This window comes from Aphis gossypii, chromosome 1, assembly GCF_020184175.1.
Source record: "Aphis gossypii isolate Hap1 chromosome 1, ASM2018417v2, whole genome shotgun sequence".
Classification (NCBI taxonomy): Eukaryota; Metazoa; Arthropoda; class Insecta; order Hemiptera; family Aphididae; genus Aphis; species Aphis gossypii.
The window spans coordinates 64,956,428-64,976,570 of NC_065530.1; the positions used below are offsets into that span (position 1 = coordinate 64,956,428).

The 20,143-nt window shown below is 29.9% G+C and overlaps 2 protein-coding genes across 2 annotated transcripts; one reads left to right on the top strand and one right to left on the bottom strand.

Annotated features, from left to right (window-relative positions):
* Positions 1-1,292: 1,292 nt before the first annotated feature.
* On the bottom strand, positions 1,293-7,780 carry LOC114123062 (protein takeout-like). The gene is made up of 5 exons (XM_050197237.1): positions 7,433-7,780; positions 4,524-4,767; positions 4,172-4,305; positions 3,909-4,061; positions 1,293-2,614 (listed from the first exon to the last, which is right to left on the bottom strand). The coding sequence occupies exons 1-5, from the start codon at positions 7,521-7,523 to the stop codon at positions 2,460-2,462; spliced, it is 777 nt and encodes a 258-aa protein (XP_050053194.1). The 5' UTR covers positions 7,524-7,780; the 3' UTR covers positions 1,293-2,459.
* Positions 7,781-17,737: 9,957 nt separating this feature from the next.
* On the top strand, positions 17,738-19,108 carry LOC114123074 (uncharacterized). The gene has a single exon (XM_050197236.1). It carries the CDS (start codon positions 17,842-17,844, stop codon positions 18,937-18,939), a length of 1,098 nt encoding a protein of 365 aa, XP_050053193.1. The 5' UTR covers positions 17,738-17,841; the 3' UTR covers positions 18,940-19,108.
* Positions 19,109-20,143: the final 1,035 nt, after the last annotated feature.

The following is a 20,143-nucleotide window of genomic DNA, read 5'->3' on the forward strand; positions in this document are numbered from 1 at the left end:
TGTATAGAATCGACAATAATTGTCGAAATATACAAAGTTTGTCATGAGTTATTAGTCTCATAGTGATTCAAAAACTATAAGAATATAGCCACAGTTTTTTATTAGCGTTTGAAGTTCAAATATCGACAAAATTTCGTCAAAATCATGAATGTTTGCAAATTATTTGTATAGTTAAAATTTGTAAAAAGAACTTAATAATTGAAAATTCAATACGAGATTTTCCATAAGTTTGTCCAACAATATTAATAAAAAAAATTGAGCGTTGCCCAATTAAAAAAAAATTATCTATAGTTTAAATTTTTACGAAATCAAAAACAATAAGTTACACCAAATAAGTTATGTGTCTCTCCTGTGAAATTTGATTTCCAACGTATATGTAGGTAGGTACTATATAATATTATAATATATTAAAATAATTGTTTAAAGCGTACCTGTATAGTTAAGCGATCGCCCACGACCCATCTCAGAATGTGTTTATGTAGAATCGACGATGAATCAATCATTATTGTCGACGTACTGCGATGTGACAACGGCTAGGTGCTTTGAACGGTCCTGGGTGGTATTCGAAGTGTATATCACTGCGTTCCAACAACGACTGACGAACTTAATCTTAAGACTCGAATAGTTTATAAAGTTTGAAACGCATCCAATAATAATTATAATAATGATAACCAATAGAAAAGTAGTACAGTACGTCAGCAGCGCGCTGATTGGCTGTATATGATGCGAAGACCTAAAGAATGCCACGCCCATAATGTTGTTGTTTAATAATCGTTATTATTGTTATTCATTTTACGAGAGTATAATATTATTATATAATATATTTCCCGGGTGTATGAATAATAAGAAAAAATTTGTTTTTATTATCTTTAAGTAGGTATATGCTAATTTATAAACACCTTAAATTATTATTATTTTGCGTAGGCATAAGATACTTTACAGCATCGTTTCCCAAAATTTTTCTCTGCCGAACCCCTTAGAGATAGTAAAAATGATTGCGGACCCTCCTTAATAAAAATAAAATTTTCGTTTTTATGTATAGTGTTTTCAATTTACGTTCACGGACCGTTGTTTGGGAAACGCTGCTTTATATAGCATTTTATGATCGATAAATGACTATAAGACAAAGAAACAGCTCCACAATTTACAAACAACTATCCACGGGGGCGGAACACTTGAGTGACAGCTATATAGTTGTTATAAAATTGTGCCTATGTATTCTTATAATTTTTGAATCACTATAAGACTAACTTTTGAGGAACTTAATATTAAATATTCGAGAATTTTTACTCAGCCACAATTTTTTTATTGATATAAATAAAAAAACAAATATTTCAAATGCCTATAAATAGCATTAAAATAAGCGAAATATTTTAAAAATTTAATCTTGTAAGTTGTAATGTAAAACATGTCTACTTGTGGTGTACTAAAAAAAAACACCACAAGACAACTATTTATCATACGTTTTATATGTGTAAAGGTAAGATGCTTAATTATTCAAATATATACTGTTTACGGAGCTTATATATTATGGTAAAAATAAAAGTAAAATGGTTAGGATTTAAAAAAATAGTATAATACAAACTATGAATCTAAAATACGTATCTATAACAACAATTTCGAAAGTAATAAATACCTAGATATAAAATGGAATATGAAGATATTTGCTTCAATTTAACAAAATATATTTACTTATAATTACTATTATTAATAAGTTATAATACTATAATAATACTTTTTTTATTATCACTTATAAGTTATAACTTATACTTAATAAAGTATTATAACTATCAATATTATACAGATAATATTAATTAAGTATTTCTAATTAATAGATATATAATATAAATATTTTATGTATAAGATTTTACAGATAATATATAATAGTCTTATTCTAGAAGTATTTATATTAGACAATCCGAATTTGATTATGTCAAGCTGTATAAGCAATAAAAAAAAATCTTAAACATGAAATTAACATACATTTATAATAATAAGAATATTTAAAAACAAATAATGATGCGAGGAACTTGTAGAGGTTGATACCAAACCAACTATAGGTGTCTAATTATTAAAATTTTATAGTAATAAATAATAATAATACATCGTTATTATATTATATTTTATAGCTGTGATTATCTGAGGGCAAATTTAAATAGTACCTACCACTGCAGTTGCTTTAACCTATAGCACATGTGTGGTGAATACATGACAAACATTACGTAGATAATATAAAATATTTAAAGTAAAATTAGTATAACATGTAAATAAATTTATTTTATAATTTATAGTGATAATTTATTAAACCTAAGTACTCCCATTATGATTTAAATATTATTATTATTATTTATTACACATCAATTTAACGTATGATTATATATACTTTATATTATATATTGAGTTTTTAAGTTAAAACTTATAACAATAAATATTAGTAGGTTAGCGGAGACTTACAGAGATTAACTAGTTGGGAAAATAAATTCGTACGGCACTAGGTCCGAAACCGATCCCAGCGTGTTTTTCATAATTGTTCCGAACGCATCACCGATGGCAGGTCCAAATTCTTTAAGTAAATCTTGCCAGTTCTCGTTTAGAAAAAGGTTCATGTTATCTCCTGAAATATACGAAAATGTCCATTAAAAATACAACTATTAATACCCGCCACGTATAGACGATAATAAAATATAAAACACGCGAAAATGTAATAATTTTTATTTAAATCCCGTTTCTTTCTTTCTTTGGAAAAATATGCCTTTAAAAGTTCAGAAATATGTATTTATACATGCACTAAAAATCTAAAAATATGTAGATTAAAAAACAAAAATACTGTAAGTAAATTTTGGAATAACAAAAAATGTCCATTCATATTATTAAAAGTTTATAAGTTTATTAGGAATTATATTTTATTATATTAATTTACCCAATTTTAAAAAAATAAACTAATAATATTTATCAATAATCAATTAAAAAAATATCCAGTCAGTCTAGTCCAGTCAGTACTCGCTTTATCTGTTTTGTTTTTAATAATTTGATGTTGCGAAAACTTCCGTGTATTTTAAACTGTGTAAATATATAAATTATTGTATTTTGATCAAATTTTGGTAAAAATATGCACAGTAAAATAGAAAAACGCATAAATATGCCAAATAGTTATAAAAACCCTCTATAAATATGCAAAAATATGCAACATAAAATTTCACATACTTAACCACAGTACCTTGAAATGGATATTTTCTATGTCACCTAGCATTAAATACGACTTAGCAAGATTGATATGCAAATGCATGAACTCACGAGCCCTGTTTATAAGTAATGAACATATTTTCTGTATACTATATATATAACTGTTTGTATAAAACGGTCTAGTCAAATCTGTATTTTACCCAACATTTTATAAGTAATGACATACATTTATGTTCTTATAAAGTTATTTTAAGTACACTTATTTTATACTTACAAATACTTATAAATTTGTTGACAAGGTTATCTTCTATTTAGATTTCGACACAAATAAAGTATATAAATACCTAAGTAGATTGGTAATTTAGTATACATATAAAGGTAAGTAGAAAAGACTAACAAGGTCTTATGTTTTTATTTACAACGATATATAATTATTTGCTTGATCTATTAAAAAATAAATATAGGTACCTATTTAACATAATATTACTAAGTAAAAGAAATTTGTGACGCGTATACATCTTACTGGATGTGTATAAAACTTGTATATTAATAGCTATTATGGTATAGTTTTCAGTATAAGATTCTGAATGAAGTGATGTATTGATTTTACAATGTTTTTTTTTTTCATTTTGTTTAATAATCATAAAAATCGCAGTATTTGCATGACGCATACAAATATTTAATTTATAGATTGCAATGTATAATATTATGTTAAGTGAACTTACCCAAGAGCTTGTCGCCGTTGAATAAATTATCTAATTTCAATTTCATTCCCTTTGCATTGAACTTTAATTCACTCTTGGTGATGTCCACATAGTCTTTTTCATTCGCTCGTTTGACTAGATTGTAGTCATACAAATACGTGAATGTTATCCCGTCTAATAAATTTATAAAATTCAATTATTTTTCAACATGGATTTTGATGACTTGCATTTTTTTTAAGCGTTATTTAACGCTAATTATTAAATAATTTACGAAATTCACTCACTGACTGTGATATTGGCGTCTCCATCGCCTTTGATCGGCAATATCAAGACTTGTCCTGCCACAGAATATTGTCCCAAAAACATACATTGATCGAGTTCAAAGTCCCATTCTACGTGTCTTTTTTTCTCATCCACCCTGTAGACAATAATTTTAATATACCTACTGTAATAATTATACAGCACTATTCTTTTAATATACTATCATTAACTACTCATTTTCTCAGAAAGTGAGGTTTACAATTTATTTTGATTTTGAATATGAAATTAAATGTAAACATTGTTCAAAAATTTAAATTAAAAAATGTAAAAATAAAAATAAAATAAATTGTTATGTATAACGTTGTTTTTGTATACCTGGCTTTGACGAATCTCGTTTCTTTCAGTCCATGCAGTTCGCAGTTCTTGCACGTCATTGTTAGACCCACTTGTTTGGTGCCCTGTGTTATCGTCAACTCTGGTATGACCAAAGGATCCAACTTCGGTATCCGGTACTTAGGATCACCTTTGACTATACGGTCGATTACCGGAGCTCCTTTGCGCACGACGCATTCGTTTAAGTTTGGATCGTCCCTCAGACAGCCCTTACCGATGTACGACGCTGTAACCGTTTATATAGAACCGTATATTAACCACATCCGTCTATACTCTATTACATTAATTATAATTTATATGATAGGTATATCTAGTATCGTGACTATATCAGTGGTACTAGGGGGGAGGGAATCGTAAGTTCCTGAACGAGAGTTGCGGACAAAAATTCGCATTCATATTAATTCCTAAATTTGTAATGTGTAAATTCTTATACAAATTTAATGAGTTAAATGTAAGTTCCTACATGGTGATGGGACTTCTGTAAAAAAAAATCTAGGTATACTTTATTTTAAATAATATTTTAAGTTATTAAACTGATGATACTCAAATAATATAACATGGAAGAATATATATAGTTGTGCGGAGGAGGTGTAGTAAAATAATCATACTCGTTACAATTGCTATGCGTGGTGTCTTATTGTACAGTTTATATATTATAATATCGATAACGCGTGACATATAAATTTGGTTTTTCGATACACAAAATATTTACGAATATTGTTGTCACTCATCAGTCATCACTAATAAAAAATGATACAGAAGAATGTACATTACCACATTAAATAATTATAACAGTTATGTTAGTTTTGTTCGAAACATTTGTGAGTTAAGTATCATAATTTAAGATTAAAAACACAGCTAATTAATTTTTTATAAATGCTGAATGATTCTTTTGCCGAATAACACTCGTGATTACAAAATTTATTAAAGTTTTTGAAAATATTTTCTTAAGTTTTTAATTTTTTCAACTACAATATATATTTGTCATTTCATATTCCAAAGCAGAATATTTTTCAGAGTATTTCAATACTCAAAAATTTAAATTCAGACGAATAGTTTTTAAGTTAATATAAGTATGACGCGAGGATATCCCTCAAAATGTTGGTCAGCTAACCTAAGCTAAATAGGTATTTATTAGATTATCTCATAAAGACATAGACTGCTCGTCCGAACTTCGATTTTTATACATCGAAATATTCCGAAAAATATTTTACTTCAGAATATGAAATTACAAATGTATATTCAAAACACTAAAAACTTAGGAAAATATTTTTAAAACCATTAATAGATTTTAAAATGATGAGTGTTCGATAAAAGAATCACTCTGTGTATATAAAAAAGTGTTTTGAAAAAAACAGCTTTGTGAATACTAATCTAGAAGGTTAATATCAAAGGATAAATTGTAATGAATAATACTACTTACAATTAATAGATAGTTAAAGAAAAAAACAAATATATTGTTAAACTATACTAATCTATAATATTTGATAAATTAAAGATCATCGTGTAATAATAATTAAAATAACATTGTTGGTAGCCCTCCTTGAGCCAAACTTGAGTATTTTCAAAATATGTCAATGTCAGTATTCAATTATTATTATTACTTTTTATTTTGGTAAACAAACATATTATGTACATATTTAAAATTAATTCTTAAGTGATATATATATATATTATATATGATTTGTATGGTGACAGGTATTTTCACGAAGGTCATCTTCGAATTTTTTATTTTAGTTATTATGTATTTAATTTAAAATGTTGTTATTATTAATTATAAGTATAATATACATCCTCAGATGTTGATTATTTAGTTTATAAATCACTAGTGTTATGATTACAACTAAATATGAGCGATCACTGATTATATTGATCTGTTTTATTAATGTAATTGCGTTCATTAAGTAATAATATTATATAGTACCTACGGCGACCTAACGACCTACCTGTATAATATTTTTTAAATTGTTTAAAAAATAATAATTTATGTATTACTAAATATCTACTGCAGTATTTCTTTATATATAATCATCACAGTATCTTATACATACTTTATGTTCTATATTTATTATGTATTCGTATAACAATAAGAAAATTAATTTTTTCATAAAAGAAAATTATGTAATAATTGCATTTAATTGTTATTAGATCATATTCGAAGGAAATGTATACTGTATAATAAAAACATAAGCTTGTAATTATATAATTATTTAACCAATAAAGATATTTACATTTAAGTGTTGAATTTCGTTTTCAAGATTCAGATGTAAACTGAGTACCTATAGTGGATAGTACCTACTACATAGATTTTAAATTTTTAGAGTAAACATATATATATATATTATGTGTTATAGCTATAAGTGCCTATTATTATAATCTATAGTAATTGACCTACTACCTACAGTTTTTGTACTTAATATAAATAGAAATTATATATTTTTATACTTGTACATGTCTAGAAACTAAAAATTTTAAAAAATTCAATTCACTTAAAATATTATATCCATTTATATATGTATAAAAAAATGACAAGTGGTCACGAATAACAAAAATGTAATTGTTGTTGTTATTATATTCGGACAAGATCGAAGATAAGAAATAAAAAATTGAAGCCCATGTGGATTTATAAATTCACTTTTAATTACAATTACATGCATGACTTTTATTGACAAGGCAAGGCCTTTAGTCGAAGAAGAAAAAAATTTAATTTACCATAGGTAAAACAAAAAATTAAATGAACTACTTTTAACTTTTTGTGTTTAATGTTATAATACTTAATGTTACTCTGATACGTTAGCTATAGCTGATTGTAATATAATTGGCAATTGTTCAATGTATGTTATTTTACGATTATTACTATAACATTATTGTTATGATATTATATTACTTACGTAACGGTAGAGCTTGGAGCTTAGCCGATTCAACATTTTTCACGATCACGTAACACGTCAAAAACAAACACACTACAAATTTCGTCGCCATTGTATTATATAGAGGAGGTATAGGCACTATAAAAATTTATGTTTTTATTTACACTGGCAGAATATACACAAAATGGCACATGCATAAAATACGTATTGAACTGTCAAACGATGTATAACAATATTTAGATGCGAAGGACCCGGCAGGACGATAAAGCTGTTATGAATGGATCGAAACGATGTCCGTATGTAGTCTATGATGTGTGCGTAGCCGGCGACTAAATAATAAACGATAATACTTTACTCGCGTACCTATATATATATAATATACATCTCATACGATATATATAGGTATATATATATATAGGTACGCGTTTACGATGGTAATTATTATTATTTAATTGTGGTCTGCACACCAATTCGATTATATGCGATTGTTTTGTATTTTTTCTTGTCGTCCTTGGTCCAATATTTCTATATACGACCGCGGTGGCGTTCAAATACCGTTATCTACGGTGACTACAGGGGAGTATATTATATTATTATACATGTACGCAGATGATGGTATAGAATATAGATTGTGGTGGTATCATCACTACGTATCGAAACCGTTTTTATAACACATATATTATACGTGCGGGGGACCTTCGCGGATCCATCGTCGTCGGTTCTTGGAGACTTGGCGGTGGCCGGCGACAAGGCGGAGCAACCTAGCTGCAGGCGTTTACTACTGTATAGTTGACGTCTCTGGAGATCGGGAGATAATTCATTTTAGATAAATAAATGTGTATAATATCTAACGAATAGTTGCGTAAGTTATATTCATTTATAGTTGCAGGTATAGTACTTATATAGTATATATATATAATATTATTTTATACCGCAATCATAGTGTATAGTATACCTATTAGCATAAGTAGTGACTAATGAGTACCTATATATAATATAAAAATATTTGTCGTTTAAATTATTATTATACTTAATTTGTGGTGATGAATTTAATAACTGCAAAATTTTCTTTTCGGTGAAAAGTTTTACGTAGTTCTCATTATGTTCACGGGTTGTTGCCCGCAGGTTTAATTCTGTTATATTACGAAGCGTGCGACCTTAAAAGTTACTTAGAGACTATACCTTAGTCTTTGCAATACACATATAAATGCGTAATGAAGAAGTATTTTAAAAAGGCGGGAAAGTGGGTACCGCTTGCTGTGTAGTAGGTGTCGAGTTGATCGCTGCAGTAACTTGTAAGGATGTGTTAAATTTGAATTCAAGATACAATTCTGAGCGGAGACGGTCTGTCGATATATATATACACACACCTTATTATATTATATTATTATGACTTATTATACGGTTCCATATTGGTCTTTAAATATAATCTATTAAAGTTATTAACCATCCATCTGCAGATCTATCATTAGATATAGCACCATAAATAAAATGAAAATATATATTTATGCTTACATATAATGTATGCAATATATACATATTATATTTATACTTTCTCTTATAATAAATATGGTAGTTATAACGCCTCACGCACTTTTCGTTGGTATTCAATGGTAAATGAATTAAAACCAAACCTGATTTGTCAATAAAATCGTATAGTGTGTATAGTATATTTAAATATTTCAAATCTTTATTGGTTATATACATGATATATATCATTCATTATAAATGATATTATGTATTTATAATATAAATGATGATATCATTTATAACTAAATATTAAATTGTACGCTTGACTATTTGTTATTCGGCGTGTTTTAAGCCGATGACCGCGTAAAGTTTATAGATTAATAACTACCTACATAGTATAAACACATTATATACGGGTGTAGGTACCTATTATGTATTTTATTATTAATTGTTGTAGTATAATATGGAATAAATGTTACATGATCATATGTCATTGATCCACATATAAATTATACATAGATGATAATTTTAATTTCAACACACTCGCAATTTGGATAAGTAAGTACAGGCTACAAACAATTTTTATGTTAATTTCAAGGATTATGCGATGTACGTAATTTATTTTATTTAAGTATATTGATTTAAAGATACGAAGCACAATATTGCAGTTACGAATTCGGTTAGTTTATGGGCTGTTATCATGTAATAAAAATGAAGGTTTTGTTATGATGCATTCATATTGCAAGTACACCTGCGTGAAAATGAAAAATCTACAAAATACTTTAAATTTATTCAGAAAATATTTTCACATAAAATCGAAAGCAATTGTTTTTGTGTAGTTTACGAGTTTACCTATGTATGGACGCCTTGGTAACATCTAATAAGAAGATTCATGTACATTGCACAGTGCTGCACATTATAATAATATTCGATTACACGGGGTAGGTATATCATTCATCAAACATGTATTAACTCAATTTAATCATTTAATAATGAATTTATGCATTTTTAGAATTTTTGAAACTTTAAAACAAACATAATTTAAATTCTGAACGGAACAATGAATGTATTGATTTAACAATAAAGGTAACACTTTTTTAGAAGTAAAAATGATTATTAAAAAATTGTTGTTTTTTTTTTTTTTTTGGTTTTTATGAGTGATATGATTTTATAATATAAAAGTAGGTGGGATGAAAATTTTTTTTTAATATGTATTTGAAGCCTTCATTCCAAACCCTGTTAAAGGCCTGAGAAATATCAAAAAATACACCCATTATTATACAATATAGTTTTTTTTCTATATAGTGACTGAGATAACACTTCAAAGATACTATGAATTTGTTGTGTAATTGAGTGTGCAGTACAAAAATCAAATTGATAATCGAAAAGAATGAAATTTTCGGAGGTACTTGGTAGTAAACGTTTAAATTTAAGTTTAAAATATTTAAATGGAAGTAAACATATTGGAAAATAGAATCAGGTGGTTTATTAGATTTGAGCCGTTAGGGGACTACAATAATTGTAGACAATTTTCATATAATTGGGAAATACAATAGTCATAAAATAGAGTTAAAAATATGGAACAGGCGAACAAATGATGGCTTTCTTAGGTAAGTATCTAACTACGTCGGCTGTGATTAATAATAATAATACATTGTAAGACAATTTAGATGCAAATTATTGTTTAAAGTACCTATACTTCAATTAGAAAGTCATTTACTCTATTAAGATTTAGATAATAATATTATACGATGATATCAGTTCTATTCATATTAATACTACTATACCTATAACAAATGAGTTGTATAATATTATAATATTATATTACAAATTTAAAAATGAAAAAGTATAAATTACTGCTCTATAAATATATATATACTTCAGTTCACTGGTAAATTAGCATCGGTATACCTCATTTTGTAATAATTCAACCATCTATCTGGAAGAAATATCTACAAACGTAATTCAAACTACTCTATAAAAACAATTTTGAAATTTTCGTTAAAATCAATCCAATAGTTTTTGAGTCAAGCTACAAATACATATACGAACATTGCTTTTTGTTGTACATTTAAATAACAATAAATAAATTAAATATTATTTTCTTGAATTTAAAAAAAAAACGGCGGATTAGCTACCTAGTCTATTCATTTTTTTTTATTCCTAGCATTTTTGTAATTAATTGCAACCATACAATATGTACGTATAAATTATATAAACAAAACAAAATGAGTCAACTTATAGCAATCTATAGGAGTTTTTAAACAAAGTACCTAACGGATACTATCCGAGTTTCTAGGAATATGTGTGCAAAATTTGATTTTGAAATTTTTGCGATTTCCAAGTTTATATAACCGTCCATAAAAATGTATATTAATTTTTATTTGTAGAAAAAGATAGATGATAAATAGATAGATAGATAAACATAATATTATATGTATGTTCTCACGGATAATAACAATTAAGACTAATTAGACACGCGTTGTATACCTTCTTTATATGCTTACATACAGCGTAGGTAAGTATACACATTGTGTGCAGGTACTTATACATATATATATATATATTGTATATCTTTATAATTTTAAATTTTTATATAAAAGCTGACGACCATATTACGCATGAACGTTTTCGCCGTTGTCGGTATAGCGATTATTCTCTAATTGGTACCTACCTATTAGTGTACATCATAATATTTTGATTTTTAGAAAATCGCCTTAAATTGCGTGTAGTTTAATTACGCTTTGGATTTGTGTACCTACTGTTTCAAATTTAATGACTCGGAAACTTTCGGATGTATGTGACGAGCTGTTGCTACAGTCTGCAGGTTCCTATATATTATATGAGTTTGAGTTATGACGTTTACACTAAAAACTATATACGTATCATGCACATAATTAATTATGTGATATTATGTATATTATTATGTCACAATTTGACGGAAGACATCCATCTTACGCGTTTCTAATAATGAAATTATATTCATTATTATTACGCTCTATGTTACATTTATTTTATTTATCACAGACACATCACATTTCCCAGAAACGATTTAAATTAGACGGTGACATTTTTTCCTTTTCCTGAAGATATTAATTTAGGTTACAGCGATACTGAATAAATAATATTTTGTTGACATCCGCCTATAGCACCGAATCTGCGATTCAGCCATACTGTCGATAATAGCAATTCATTTTTATACAATTATTATAAAATGAGAATAATTAAAGTAATGATAGCGGTGAATATATGTAAAGAATATAATGTTTTTTAAAAATAATTATTATGTTTTTTTTTAATACATAACATTATTATAATAAAATTATTCAACGTCAAATTTTCTGTGACCTACAAATATTGGGTACTCGACCTACGATAAAATTATATTGATCTACAGGTTATTGTTGTTATTGTAGTTATGGTCATTTTATTATATTTTATTTTTGTTTTCCAATACTTACAATCATTTATACTTGCCTTCACTGTCCTAAAACAGTACAGAGTTTCGATCACATTTGTGTGAGCTCGTTTTGTGAATTTTGATTGTGAGTTTTATTTTATGCGAGTGAATTTTTGTGTTTTGATTCAACATGACATCTACTATTGGTCAGCTGTAATATAGACACATTATTAGAGATGAAGTGATATAATAATATGTGTTCAACATTTAAAAGACTAAGGTTAGTTATTACTGACCAATAATCCGATGGCATATACATAAAGCCATAAAGGTAACACATAGTGTTGTACTGTTGTATGAAATGAACATTGGGCACTTGTGGAATATAGGTAGTAAAAAACGAAACTCTGATAGTACAATGAAAAAAATTGTATCATTACGATGTCAAAAACGGATTTTCCATGACGTAGGTCGCGTTATAATAAAATCAAAATATAACTAATAATACAATATTACATCAATCTTAAAGTATTTCAAAGTTTTTAAATCATTACAACTGTACATAAAGGACAAAAGGGTACAATTTTAATATTTTCCATACTACTTTTATTTTTAAGAAAATTCAAAGTATTGATTGAATTCATTCGGTAACTACTAACTTGTAATCTTTGTAAATATTTTTGAACTGAACCTTTACTTCCAATTTTCATAGATGGTCAGATGGATCTGTACAATTGTATAAAAAAAAATATATTGTTATTCTTCTTTGTTCTGGGTAAATGGTTAACAGTGTAAAGGCGGGTTTCCACTACATAAGTGTACGTATACGTAGATAAAAATACTTTTCTGTGATTGGTTGGTATACATGGTAAGCTTTTGGTATACCAAAAAGTTTATACGTTCTGACCATACGTTTAATCACGATACCATGAAGTTGAATCTAGTTCAACTATTTTCGTTCGAATGATCTAATTTGAGCGATAACATCAATCACAAATTTAAAAATCTTAAATGTGCTATGTTATTATAATATTAAATTATACAAAAAGTTAGGTTATGTTAATAGGTTTTAAAAGTTAATTAAAAGCTCATTTCACTGGCTGACAGGCGAGTTAACGCTAACATAGAGTTTCTGAATAAACTGGTTGATGGTCGTATAGATGCTCCCTCACTTCTCTCGTTAGTCAATTTCAAAGTTCCTTCCCGTACTACTAGATACCATATTCCTTTCGTTGTTCCTGCGCACACTACCAACTATGGCAGAAATAATCCGTTAGACCGCATGATGCGGCTGGCCAATGAGAGCACCGTTCATCAAAACTGATACATTTATTATTATGTATTTTTATATTGTTTTATTATCATTATTATACTTATTATTCTGAATTATTATCTTATAAAAATTTAATTGTGTCATTGTGTTAATTATTTAAATTATATATTATTGTATTATGTTAAACTGTTGTATAGGGCCCAGCCCGTTAACAAATAAATAAATAAATAAATAAAAGTGTATTTAAGGTGGGTTTCCACTGGACCGTTCCCGTGTACGTGCACTTTTATGAACACACAAGTACAAACGGTTGTACATACATGTCCTTCATGAAAAATACTCTGGTAAGCACGGTAACTGGTAAGCGCTTAATTTTAGTGGTAAATTAACTTACTGTAAATTGGCTCGACTCTATAGTGTAAGTACACTTTAACTAACTTTTAAAACAATATAATTTAATATTATAATAACATAACACATTTTTAAGATTTTAAAATTGATTATTGCTGCTATCGCTCAAATTTGACCGTTAAACGCACGAACTAGATCCAACTTCGTGGTATCGTGGTTATACGTGTGGTAAGAACGTATAAACTTTCTGGTATACCAAAAGCTTACCATGTATACCAACCAATCACAGAAGAATATTTTTATGCACGTACACGTACACAATATATGAAGTGGAAATCCGTCTTTACACTATGGAGTCGAGTCAAATTGAAGTATTTTAATTTATCGCTAAACCGCTTACCGAGCTTACCAGAGTATTTTTCATGAAGGACGTTAATGTACAACCGTATGTACGAATGTGTTGATAAATACGTGTACATGGGATACGGGAACGGTCAAGTAGAAACCCACCTTATTAAGGCATAAATACCTAGAACTCATCATTTATCAAAATAAGATTTCGAATAGTTTAATCCTTAATAACTACATATAACAATTTAAAAACGGAAAATAACCTACCAGATAGAATTTGATCAATAATGTCTAAGATAATTTAAAAACGATCGATGTTGTTATAATTTGTAAGTTTTTTTCAGTATTTAATATCAATTCTATATTTTATTAGGCCCGTTAAACTTAATTTTAAAGTTGGCGTAATGGCGTAGAATCGATAAAATCCCTTATAAATCTTATAATACAGTCAAAAATTATAATTATTATAAATCGAGCTCAAATGACTCATGCCCTATGATAAATCTAATGTAAAAGTAGGTACTATCGCTCAAACGGACGACATCCAATAAGGCATATATAATATACCTATTGACTAAAGGACGTAATAGTCTATTACTAATAGAGATACATTATATGTACAATGGAAAACGGTAACACAATAATATAAATAATATCAATCAAAAGTTGCATAATAAAAGCTTCGAGGGTATTATACATTTAGTTTATACATGATCAATTACATATTTTTATCGTGTTTTATTATATTATATCGTGCAGTAAATCGCACGACATACCATAATTATTCGCATAACGGTATATAATTTACATAAATCCGTTTTCTAAAACCAAATAAATTTTCATACTTTGTATGGTAAACCACAGCAGATACACATAATTTTAATAAGTACTATAATGTTGGTATATTAATCATAAATTCATAATTATATAATATTATAGGTTACATTATACTTACTAGTTAAGTAGGTACTACCTACAATAAATTACAATTAAAATAAAATAAGACCATATCATATAAACACTAATTAAATGTAAATTATGAGTTTGAGAAATATTCACTCGAGGAATACAAAACTTTTGTATCATCAAAATTAAAATTGTTTCGTCAATAAGTCAATTGTTATATTATTATTTATTACCTATATGTGCATCACGGTAGGTAGTTCGACATTTGTATAATTTGTAATTTAAATTTCTGATTTAAAAATGGCAATATCCCAAGCTATACAAGTGAATATAGAATAATACAATATTAAAATGACACCGGCTGTATTGTCTCCGTATTTTTACTTATGCATACCATACCAAAATGTTTAGTAATTCTAATTTTGTATTGTTGTGTATTTAGTTAAGGTTAGAATAAAATGAAAAGACCTATTATCAAACTTAACTAAGAACATTTTCTACGTTCTTCCGTCGGTATTTTACAATTATTTTTACGATATTTTAAATTTTTAAGTGAATTATAAACATTATTAAATATATTAATGTCTTACTTGCTTAAAAATTAAAATACCGTAAAAAACCGACGAGAGAAAACAGATAATATTCTTGTTACCATCATAAGTTTTATAATAGATCATTTCACTCTAATATTTAAGCTAAACATAGAAAATTGAAACTGCTGAAACACTTATCTGAAAACAGAAGACAAATAATTAATAAGATCTATAAAATTTGAGTTCTCGAGGAAATGAGAGGCTACAGCAAAGGTTCTCCCTCTCTGGATCCGCCGCCGCGCTGATTCAAAGACTCGATTCGTGCCTAACACGCGTAACTCTCGTCTTTTACTCCTCATCTCACAATCCCATTTTTTTTTTTATAATATAAAAACACCTTTGATAGTTTGATCTACGATTTATACTTTGCTATGTAAGTTAAACTGTTATAATAAGGAAAAACGATACACCTACGACCTACTCAAACGAAAGGTTAATTCGTTAATAGAGAATCATTTGTCGAACATACCACTTAATAAACTGTGAAAGTCACGATCAAAGAAATACATTAAACAGTCCGTGATAATAAATACATTACATAGTTTATGAACATACAAAATAATATTATATATTGCGTTTAGATAGACTGATAATATAATTTATAGGGCTACGTCATATAAATGTACATATAATTTGATATATACGCGCGTTAATGATAGTTATCGCGTGCGTTATGGTATACTCAAATATATTATACCATATAGTATGCTTACTAGATATACAGAATGATTCACCAAGCATGCTTACCCCTCATTTTTTATTTAATAATGAATTTATTCGAATTATGACTTTTAGAACTTTTAAGTATAGGTAAGCATACTATATTAAAGAATATAATATGTATATAGATACAAATTCTTGAGATTTTTTTGTATTAATAACTTCTGTTTTTCAAATATAAGAACCCTTAACAAAAAAATTTTAATTATTGTAAAATCTCGAGAATTTGAAAATACGATCTTTAAGTAGAATTAAAAACTCCAAAAATCAGATTGTCAATAACTGGCATTATCGAAGAAGAAAAAGGAATGGCGAGCATGGTCGGCGAATCACTCTGTACGCATACCTACTGCATCTAATTATACGTGAGCTGTTTTCTTGACTATACCTTCTGATGCACAATTCTTTAACAAAACGTCGTGAAAACGTAAACGCGATCTCGGGCAACGATCGTTTCGGTGTGCAAGTTCGGCGGTGGCGGTCCAAAAAACCGGAAGTATATATAATACTTATATACATGTCCGGCGCTCGCGATAATTAGGTGCTTATACGCCGCTGTTGCGTAACGCGCACGCTCGCATCTTATAATAATATATACTATATACGCTTTACACACATCCACACGTCGCTCATGCATGTACATAGTATACAGGGTGGAAAAATCGAACGGATTTTAACCGCAAGCTCCAATCGTATCTATATACAAGTACGATTATTACAACTATATAAATCACAATATATACAGGTGTTATACGACTGCAAGTAGTAGGCGATTGCGCACTTACAAAATCTATCGATACCTACTACCTATATACGTTTGATATTGGTGTTTGCAGTTTATTCACGAATGATGTCTTAAGAATAATGTGATACCTATATTCTACAGAAATGTATAAATATTATAATATATTTTGCTTTGGGTCGTATTCAAACTATGATGCGCGCGATAGCGTGTGCCAATACCCGATGTATTATATAACACGAGGGGAAAAAATCGTCACGATAGAATTTGTTTTCTGCAGACCGTACTTACTTCAAACCGCAGTGTACGTATATCCTGCAGTTGTGTGAAGTTATTGATGCGGTGTGTATGCGTTGCAGTTGCAACAGGCGCGGGAAAAACTCATACGGCGGCAGACGACTGCAGTATACAAGCGAAAGTGAAAGCCCGTGCCGCGAAAGGTGCGGGAAACGCTGTTGTTCTGGCGCAGTAACTGCACCGGGCGAGGAGAAGTCTCCGGACGGGTATAAATGGCCAGAGACCCGAGCACACACGTCATCGTTATCGTCCGTCCGTCGGCGCGATAACTGCGTCTGTGCACTGCAGTTTAAGTATATTATATCGCGTAGAATATAAGCGTGTAAAATGGCGATCGCGTCGTCTTCGCGGCTCTTGTTGACGTTGTTGTGCGCGAGTTGTTGCGCTCTGTCGTCGGCCGAACGTTTGCAAAAGCGCACCGTCGTAGATACCTCGTCGGGATTTTCCACTACAGGTGGTCACCAACAGCAACCGGAATACGATTACGGCGGCGGCGGCGTTCATCACCAACAGCAACAGCAACAATTCGACTTCGGCGCGGGGCACGTCCAGCATCAGCAGCAGCAGCATCAGCAACAATTCGACTTCGGCGCGGGCCAACACGCTCAGCAGCAACAGGAATACGATTTCGGCGGCGTCGTCGGTCATAATCGTCCACCCAAAGTGTCGGTGATCGAGAAGAACGTCCCAGTGCCGGTGCGCGTGGACGTGGTGAAACCCGTGCGGTACGTGGTAGAGGTACCGGTGGACAAGCCGCGCGCGGTGCACGTGCCCAAGCCGTACCCGGTCAAGGTGGAGAAAGAAGTGCCGTACCCGGTCAAGGTGTACGAGCCGCAGCCGTACCCGGTGCAGAAGGACGTGCCGGTGGCCGTCAAGGTGCCGTACGACCGTCCCGTGCCAGTGCACGTCGACAAGCCGTACCCCGTGTACAAGGAGAAGATCGTCCGGTACCCCGTGTACAAGCAGGTGCGCGTGCCCGTCAAGGTGCCGTACGACAGGCCTGTGCCCGTGCACGTTCCCGTCGTCAAGAAGGTGCCGTTCCGCGTGGAAAAGCCCGTGCCCGTGCCCGTCAAGGTGCCGTACATCAGACCGGTGCCGTACAACGTGTACAAAAACGTGCCCTTCCCGTACGATAAGCCCGTCCCGTATCCGGTCGAGAAACGCGTGCCGTATCCGGTCCGAGTTCCGGTTCACGTGCCAGTCCACGTCCCCGTCAAGATCGAACAACATCATCAACAACAACACCAACAACAACCACATCATCAGCACCACTACGCTCTACAGCAGCATCAACCGCAGTCCGAAAAGTTCACCCAGCAAGACGCCGTCGCAGATTTCGGAGGACATCACCAACAACAACAGCAGCAACATCACTTTGTTCCGGACTTTAGTTCGCAACACGGTCATCATCATTCGTCGTTCTGATCACACGCTCATCGCCAATAATAATATTCTAATCTATAATCGTTTCGTATTTTTAAGTATATATTTTATTTTTTTACGTATAATATAATGATTATTGTATAATAATAATATATGATTTCGTGTAAATAACTACTACCATAATAAATAATATAAAAATAAACCTAAAAAATTCGTAAATTTCTACTCGTAAACGGTCGATTTACGTCGAATGATCGCACGTAAGTTTCTATAAAGATACACGTAGATATACATCACAATACATATTATGCACTATATGTCTACAATCTACACAGTATAAATGGGAAATGAACAATTGAAATTTGTAGTTTATAATTTCTGGCACCCAATCATTTTTTTAGTAAATTATAATATATTTTTTATAATGTATATTGTAGGTATAAGTATGTTTCTATACATATACAAAACCGAAGAATATATAAGTTTAACGCGCTAATCTCTGAAGAAACAACTGGACTGATTTGAATAAAAGTTATATTAATAGATTACTCGAGGGTCGGAGGATTTTTTAAAATTGTAATGTGTTTGCTGTATGTGGGTATGCGTGGCACTGTAGCTCAAACGTGAATTTCGTTTTGGTTGACGGAAATCGAATAACAGTGTGTTGTTTATAATATAATAAGGGTTGTCATTGACGGATAGGATAGCCTATCCGATGTGTTGTTATAACATTTTTTTTAATATTAAATCAAATAATATTTGATTATTTGTTATTCAAATGCACAACAAGAGACAATATCCGTGTGTTTGTAGCTTATTGATTCAAAAATTACCCGACCGATTTTTACCAAAAGTTCAAATTATTTTTAGGGATATCAGGAAAATGTAGAGAGTACCTAGTCAAAATGATGTCTGATTTTCAGGTGCTATATTATACAAACTGACACGCAGGCGGATTACTCATCTCGATGGAATTAGTTCACAAAGCGAGGTATACCTACATAAATACTTATCAATGCTGATTATAAATAATATATAGGTAAACGAGGTAGGAATACTAAAACTAAAATACACCGACATGCAATACAATCATAAATCACAATGCTGTATGTTGAACGAATATTTATAGTTTAAAATTATTAGAATTGTACTGTCTATTACTTATTACTAATAAGTATTAGAATAAGTTAATAATAAGTTATTAGAATATATTTATAAACTATAAACAACACTGATTAGAGTAAGA

Bases quoted from the DNA above. Each gene is read 5' to 3' on its own strand.
- LOC114123062 (XM_050197237.1), bottom strand. From the start codon at position 7,523: ATGGCGACGAAATTTGTAGTGTGTTTGTTTTTGACGTGTTACGTGATC. The intron at 4,062-4,171 runs GTGAGTGAATTT...TAAATTTATTAG, and splicing joins AGACGCCAATATCACAGTCA to ACGGGATAACATTCACGTAT. The intron at 2,615-3,908 runs GTAAGTTCACTT...CGTATATTTCAG, and splicing joins CAACGGCGACAAGCTCTTGG to GAGATAACATGAACCTTTTT.
- LOC114123074 (XM_050197236.1), top strand. From the start codon at position 17,842: ATGGCGATCGCGTCGTCTTCGCGGCTCTTGTTGACGTTGTTGTGCGCG.